Here is an 8,831-nt window from a genome sequence, read left to right on the forward strand (position 1 = left end):
AGATTAGCCATTACTGCTCCGGCAAGCTCCTATTGGGTATAGTGTGATGATATATAGCCTATAGCACTCCACGAACAAAGGGCTATCCAACGCAAAAGAATTTTTCAGTTTGGACCGGTTCCTGAGAAGTTAGCGTTCAAACAAACAAACTCTTCAGCTTTATATAATAGTATAGAATAGTATAGATTTGGCATAGTATGGAAATCAGACTAAAACTTAAGCTGGCTATTGACATCATAGGTATGATAAATGCACACAAATTTTTGTTACCTGGAGGAATATGCAGTTTTTGTATAAGAAACTTCTTCCTTTTCAACTTAAACGCAAGATCGAGACTTGGAGGTATGAAAGGCACTAGTGAATATAATGAAGAGAGTTTTGTTATGTGGAACAATCCATGATAGTCTTTGTACACAGGATTTGTTTCACAACTTGATCCTGCAAATGATTCAATTCTGACTGCATTATCCACTGAATATAGAACTCTTCTCATAATGTGGTCATCCTGGAAATAAGTTTATTTGTATGTTATATAAATTTAATAAATTATACACAAATATTTGATTGTAAATCTCTTCTACCATATACTTACATCAAACAAATGTGCAGGTATAGTAACAAATGCAATGGCATTAGTATCTCTCAGAATAACTCTTAAACAATACATGAACTTTATTAAATCTTGCCCGTAAGTACTTGCATTTATATTTTGTTTCACTGTCCATAGACATCCAAATAGGTGAACCAAGTGAATGTATACTTATCACGAAGCATATTTTTTTCTTTGAATTCCTCTTTTGAGACATTATCCCTTATTGTACAAAGAAGTTTATGATACATGTTATTTCTAAATCCTGCAAATGAATAATTATTATTTAAAAAACTTATGCTTCATCAAAAATGTGCTTATGAATAAATTAAATAACTTTTGGACATTGTTACTTATGTTTATGTAAGTTAACAGAAAATGAATGATAAACTTTAAAAGTGACTATTTCTATAATAACAAAGAGAACAACCACCATCATTTCCTCCAGAGGACATAATTCAATTATCAATAAAAAGATCTTGTATATACCTTCAACATTTTCCTGATCAGATTCTAATTGGCAATATGTGATATTACTATTTTTGATAGTGTCGGCATCTATGTGCTTGCTCAAATCAAAATGATGTCCAAAATTGGTGTTGCTGCCGAATGACGACTCAACTTGTCTAAGACCTTCGTATCTCCATGCTATCTTCATTTTGTCTGTATTGGGCTGGATGGGTTCATTGGTAATGTCATCGTCAGGAGGTGCGGCACATGGTTGAGGCAGTTCTTTTACCTGAAAGTTTACTTTGATATAACTACAGCTAGGAATTAAATAACATCATAATATCATTGTAACTGGCTAATTAAGAGTTAAGAACTGACAGCTTGCTGTTTTTTCAGCTTTGTTTATCTGACAGCCAACTAGATTCAAGTTGTATCTCAATATTAGCCAATCTCAACGGGCTTATGTCTACACACTGCGAAGGTTGCCATTATGTCACCACTGAGAAACAGACTTGTTATCACAGTAATGATCGATCCTTAGACAAATAATGTCTATGAAGGAGGGGTTTAGTATATACTAAAGTAGATACTTTTTTGAATAACATCCAGTCAAAATACTTACAATTTCAAGACCTTCATCATCTGCAGATGCTATCAATAGTGCATGATTACTTGCAATACCTTCAGCTAAGAAATATTTAACTAGGATTCTACTATAGTTGCCCAATACATCTTCCTCTAAAATAAATTATGAATTATTGTATAACTAATATATTGTTTCGACTTAAAGACAGTAAAATTTTGTACTTACCCACAACAAAGACGCTACCTGATGGTAAACCGCCACCTGAAAACAAAACAAGATAGAATTTTGGCAACGTTGACTGTAATTTTTCAAAGATAAGTATGTGATATACACCTATCACATGGTCTAAAGAAGGTATTCCTGATGAAGTATAAGCTAAATTATTTTTATCTTAGTCCCGTTGATTGTAGCACGTATATCACTGATTTTTTGGAAGCTATACATAGTGAGTGATGTTTATATTGTGTTTCTAATACTATATTCGTCACTGATCATAATATACACTTAAAAATGGTATTGTAATGTATTTGCTGTCACATTCATAATAATTAATGGAAATACGCTTAATTTCTAATTGATAAAAATCTTTGCACACACATGTAGTGCTGTTTTGACAGTTCACAGTAGTGAAAAGCATAGAGTAAAATGTAAATATAGATGGGTGTAGAGTAATTAAACTACGTAATAAAAGGCACAGTTCACACACAAACACATACATGAATACAGTATAGATAAGATTTTCTACCAATGTTACGGATAAAAAGTAGGCTGCTAACTTACTATAAAGCTGCTCGTCTCTAGGGACATTCTATTCGATCGTAAAATGATTATCGATAAAAATTACTGACCATAAATCTTACCCAGGTAAAAAAATAATGTTTTTATTTGAGTAAAATAAAAACATAATGTAAAACGTCTACAATTTTAAATTATTCCCTTTATGTAATAAAAAAAATATTATTACAAAATATTTATTTCCAATTTTATATAGAATTTCAACAGTATTACTTATACCTTGCAGATACTATGATCTTTTACGTCCAATCAACAATTAGTATGATTACAATCATTGCAAACGCAAATTCATAGATTTCGCAAGTTCTCTTTTTGTTTAAGGCGATACCTCAAGGTCCATTTTCATACATTTTGTTTCGGCTTTAATCTGGGTAACTAAACAAGTATTGGCAAGTATAGAATTTAAATTCACGTCTAGTTAGTGATTAGTTCTCGCAGTTGAAAGAAAAACGTAAAAATAATTAATAATCATGGATATTTCGGCCTTTAAAATTTAATATGACGAAATTTTAAAGGCAGAAATATCCATGATCGCCTTAACTCTTTTCTCTATTGTAGCACACAAAATACATAAAATACACCAACCAAAACACAATTGGAGTCAATATATTCTCAGAATAATAACATTTACTATTTCATAAACGCACACGACACAAATTCCTTAAGAAAAAATATACACTTGAACGAAGAAGCCGGCTCGACCAAACGCATTCGGGAGAAAATCCCAGTTATTCAACGAAATCGCAATTATATAGAATAAGCTAATAAAGTCCAACAATGAGTAATCTAGCGTCAAATTATATAATGGCGGTCAATTGTTAGCTATAATGATAGTCAACATATTTTCTAAATTTTTAGGTATATTATGTTGGTACTAGATGCTACCTAAAGCTTTGTCAACCAAAACTAAACTCTTTATAACGGAATTAAAATACATAATCAGTCTTAGAAAACCCTGACCTAAACATTATTGCACTACATGTTCTAAACGTCCACCCCCTGAAAGTTGTCCTGACAATCAATGATAATAGACAATTTTTTTAAATTTTCCTTTTTGATAGGGAAGGCAAAGTGTTCTAGCCCATACAGCATTGTCATTTAAGTCTGCAATTACCTTTCTCCTTAGATTTATGGTTGATCTGTGAATCTTTGATTTTATCTTAAAAAATGGCAAGCAAAATGTGAGCCAAACATCCGGTTTTCAAAATCTGAATTCTATTTCTTATTTTATATGTAATGCCGGATGTATAAGCTCGCCAGGCTCCCGTAGTTTTCTGGATGCAGAATTTAAATTCAACATAAAACTCTTTGCTTGGCTGCTAGCTATGCAAGAACTTTTTATTTGTCTTTGCAAGAAGCTGTCATTTGCTCTTTAAAAAAAAATCGTAGTCTATGCACTCAATCATTCGCCAGACGACAGATTGTTTTTCAGAGTCTTTGGTAAAAAGTGTTGTCAGGACACATGTACAGTTTCGTATTTTTAATGATAAAACAACTATAAATATTAACTTATTTCAAAGAAAAGTGCACGCCGCAAAATCATTCAACATGCCGGGCCCAGCAGTTTTATGGATATATGGCTCGAGGATCAGGTTAGTTTACGTCAACATAACCTGTAAGGTTTTATAAATTTATTATTTTTTCAATTTATCTAACTCAAGAAAAACTCCATCCACATGTGTATGCCTTATTTGTTTTAGGTACAAGAGCTCAGAAAGTATTTCAAGAGCCTCGGAGCGGAGATCGCTGAAGAAGCGTCTCCCAAAGGCATTGAGGACGATTTACATAAAATTGTCGGAGTTTGCGATGTCTGTTTTAAAGAGCCAAATGAATCTGATATTGAAGCTATACTTAACAGTATTGTTTCTATAATGGTTTCTGTAAGTATATTTAAGAAAGTTATTTTAATAATGCCCTCATAATGCTAATGAAATTATTGTTTTATATTTCTTAAAAAGTTTTATACCTTCTTTATAACAGTATTCATAATCTGTTATGGCTATAATGTAATGTTTCGTTTAATTAAAATATCAATACTGTTAAGATTTTTCATTGAATTTCTAAGTATTTATTTTTAAAGTATAAACATTCTAATATTTTTAAATTACAGATTCCTTTAGAAAGAGGAGAGAACCTTATCTTGGCTTTTAGCCAGAGATTGACAAAAGCCCCCGGGCCAAAACTAGGAATGGTGGCTCTACAATCGTAAGTTGGATTTTCAACTTTGCAAACTCTTGAATTAACTTATTTTATTTTCCTGTCTATCATAATTACTTGCCTAAACATTTTATGTCACACACTAAGCTTAAGGCAAATTCAACAAACTTTAAGTTGCAAAATAATAAAAAACATTGCCTTGTATAAATGTGGTGTTTTAAGTATATTAAATCTTTGTTTGTTTATAATTACTCCTTTAAATGCCTGTAGTTTGTATTATAATTATAACTGTATTCATCATTTTCAGACTATGGCGTTTGTACAACAACTTGGAGGCAAACTCTCCATTGCGTTATCATGTGTACTACCATGTGATAGAGTTGGCACGCCCGTGTTGTTGGTTTTGTGAGGGAAGTGTTTACAGGAGTTGAGCAGCTGAGGAAAGAGTTTGCTAGCTGTCCACCCTCTAATGAACAAATGCAGAAACTGTACAGACTTCTGCATCAGGTTCTTAAAGACCAAAATAGGTTTGTTACAGTACTTTTTTTTTCAATTGAGTTTTTTTATATTGTATTTTTTGATTGCAGATGAATGCCATAATGATCATGCCACTTGCCTGATAGAAAGTGATACAACCACCCATAAACAGTAGCAACACCATACAAAACTTTAAAATTGCAAAGTACTGCATGGCATTCTTTTGCTTATGTCACCCTGAAACATAAGATGTTAAGCCTTATAATGCAGGCTATAACAGGGGACTGGACGCATTTTTGTTCTTTATTATTATCAAATATTTACGTTATATAATTTACAACACGGAAAGAATTATTTAAAGCCGGTAAATAATCAACAAGTTATAAGTCTTTCAATTTCGGTAGAAGGGGTAAGTAATAAGAAACAGAAAAGAGGCGCAATATCCACGTGTGACGTCATCGGGCATAACGACTCGTGCGAAAGAAAGAGATGAAGCGATATCCCCTCTTCACGCCCACTTCGGCACATAGTAATATTTGAAATATGAATTACTGGCTCATTTTTTAACCAATTTTAATGCAGTTTTGCAAGAGGGTGTCTTTTTCGTATTATTAACCATTACATATAGAATAATGTACAAAATCAAACACAGGACGGTCCCCTATTGCTTTGAAACCAAAACATAACTGCATAGTTGTGCAGTTTGCATGCACTTTGTTGCTTGGTGGTAGATATGAACTTTTTGGAAGTACCTAACTAGATTGCCCATGCATATGAGAAGCCTACCATTAGTACAATGTTTTTGCTATATTAATGTGTTCCAAAAGTTAAGGTCTCACTGGGATAAAAACCCACTACTCTCTGGCTCATGCAATATTTCTATACAGGAAATTGTATTTTTTATTTTGTTGCTGTCCAAATGGAGGTCAAAGTAATAATTGTGTGTTTATATTTACTATATTGCAGATTATGTTTTGTTACAGTGAACTGGCATCTAAGGTAATGATTGAGCTGCTTGGCACATACACAGATGAGAATGCCTCATATGCCAGAGAAGATGCCATCAAATGTATTGCAACTGCACTTGCGGATCCTAATACATTTTTACTTGATCCCTTGTTAGCATTAAAACCTGTGCGATTCCTAGAAGGAGAACTTATACATGACCTGCTCACCATTTTTGTGTCGGAGAAACTGTCCAGTTATCAAGCTTTTTATAATAATCACAAGGAATTTGTACAATCACAAGGTATGGCCATAAATTATTTAAAAAATACTAAATTTAATTGTTTGGGGTTAATGAGAGCAAATAATAGACTGTTAAATTGATTATAGTGAGTGTCTTTAACATGCCCTTGGTTATTTACAAATATGTGTGATGACATACATTTCCCTATAGACTAGAATTTACTCAATGGTTTTTACAATATGTTATTTCAGGTCTAAACCATGAACAAAACATTAAGAAAATGAGAATATTGTCATTTATGCAAATGGCTGAAACTAATCCAGAAATTACTTTTGATGAGATGACTTCAGAGCTTCAAATTGAAGAAAAGGATGTGGAAGCATTCATCATTGAAGGTACAAAACATTTCTTACATAGGTACTTAGTAATTAGAGTTATAACATGAATTATTTATTTTAACTTTTCAACCTTTTTTGTTTTGTCAATTATGCTCCTTATTGACTCCTTGCAAATTTGTTTAATAGTTTATGCTCTTGGATTATCTTTATTTAAAACTTTTACCTACAATATACAACATCTCATTTCAAATACAAAACTAATTATTGAAATTCTCTGAAAAGACAAGATAAGCTTTACTATATTTAAAGTTAAATTCACATGTTGAGAATATAAGCACCACTCTAATTTTTCATTTTCAATTACTTCATAAGTACTCAGTAGTCACAATTAATAAAGGGAAATTTTCATGAATCTTTCAATTATAGACATTTACCTACTGCTTAATCCGAGGTTTTGAAGATTGACGACCCGTTAAATGCCTGTTGCAATAAAAATCCCAATCATAATCCTGAACCTGATCTCGAAAATAAACCAATCAATATAAATCATTTATAACCATGTCAAAAAACTATGTTCTGATTGGTAAATATTCTCGATAGATCGAAAAGAGGAATGGGATTGTTTATTGAACAGTGCGGTGAATCACGTCCTACGAGTATGTCCTTACGTATGTATTTGAATATTGCAGTGCTGAAGACGCGGCTGGTGCGCGCGCGCATGGACCAGGCGCAGCGCGTGGTGCGCGTGTCGAGCACCATGCACCGCACGTTCGGGCGCGCGCAGTGGCAGCAGCTGCGCGACGTGCTGCTGGCGTGGCGCGCCAACGTGCACCAGGCGCACGACGCCATGAAGTCCGTCGCCGCCGCGCAGATCGAGTACTCCGCGCAGCAACAGCAGCAGCAGACCACGTGAACACACCCTCCCGGCCATCCATTGTTACATAATCACCGATGCCTATACAGTATACACCAATACATTCTTATACAGTTCGTCAACGCACCAACCACTTGTGAACATCCATGTACAATAGTAATCATGTAATACCAGATGACCCGTTTGCGCTTTTCGGGACTTTTACTACAAAAGATATGGTGCAATTTATCACTCCATAGTAATAATATTGCGTTGTTAAATATAGAGTGATGTTCTTTAAGACGAATGTTTTTTCTGTAAATTAGTTTTTCGGCAAATTAATAAGACACCAGGAAAAGGGGCGTACAGGTCAATTATGTAACAGTATGGTATAGTTTCACATTTTTGTATGAATAAATTATACAGAAATCAAAACGAGTTTAAATTAAAATTGTCCCTCATTGGCTGGTATGAAACCATAATTAAGTAAAGTATTTTTAAAATTGTATGATATAACGTTATATAGGCCCAGGTAAGAAAATATAAATGTATCCCAATCTAAAGTGCATTTTACCACAAACAGTTTGATTTATAATATTTTGACATGAAGTTATTTTAACATGGCATACGTTTGTTCGGACATCGTGGGCCACAGCAGTGGCGAAGGGTTCATATAATCAGATTCCTGCCGGCTTCCCTTTGTGTACAATTTTTGTAGAGTCCAATTATAATCAGAACGATTTTCAGACCGCATCTATGCATATTAGTAGCTATATGTTGTGTCGGATTATCTTCCGCCACTGGGCCACAGGCACTGTATAGGTAGGTACGCATACTCTTTGATGTAGCAGTAGATTTTCTTTTATTCAAAGACTTATAAAAAGATGACTTGACATTGAAATTTAAAACATCAATCAATCAAAGATATGATAATATGATATTATTATTTATAATCACAACAAATTGGAATTGGATTATTATTTATTTGAAAGAAAATTAAATTAATTCTGTTATAACATTTCTCATCTCTATAATCACTTTATATAGCTGATCTATAATTTTATTTATGGATTATGATTATGAGAACCCCGGTTGTCTTCGGAATTTATTTCGTTCGTTTGTTTGTGCAACACTGAGCCTGTTGCTGTTCTTTCATTTTACACTTATGTTTGGGGTCCTCCGCAAGATTCAAATGGAGACTTATCCGACATCAAATACGTCGTTATGCAACTCACGCGTGGATTATCGGAGGTACATTCTTTTGTTAGAAAATTATTTATTTTATAGACATTATTTTTATAATGCAACCACAAGTTTGAGTCTGTTTCAGTATAAGTATTTTTAGTATTTTCAAGTATATAGGTACCTAACAAAATGCCTGCTTAGTGTAGTTGTAT

The 8,831-nt window shown here is 33.3% G+C and overlaps 1 protein-coding gene and 1 pseudogene across 1 annotated transcript; one reads left to right on the plus strand and one right to left on the minus strand.

Moving 5' to 3' along the window:
* Positions 1–233: 233 nt before the first annotated feature.
* Positions 234–2,216, minus strand: LOC119193549 (elongator complex protein 4-like; the record flags this gene model as incomplete). The annotated part of the gene is given in 9 exon segments (XM_037447203.1): positions 234–505; positions 593–709; positions 711–764; positions 766–854; positions 1,079–1,328; positions 1,662–1,777; positions 1,851–1,886; positions 1,959–2,015; positions 2,018–2,216. Coding segments are annotated over 9 exon segments (1,043 nt in total), but the record flags the coding sequence as incomplete, so codon positions are not given.
* Positions 2,217–3,808: 1,592 nt separating this feature from the next.
* On the plus strand, positions 3,809–7,620 carry LOC119193550 (annotated as a pseudogene).
* Positions 7,621–8,831: the final 1,211 nt, after the last annotated feature.

The sequence above is a fragment of the Manduca sexta genome, unplaced genomic scaffold (genome assembly GCF_014839805.1).
Source record: "Manduca sexta isolate Smith_Timp_Sample1 unplaced genomic scaffold, JHU_Msex_v1.0 HiC_scaffold_679, whole genome shotgun sequence".
Lineage (NCBI taxonomy): Eukaryota > Metazoa > Arthropoda > Insecta > Lepidoptera > Sphingidae > Manduca > Manduca sexta.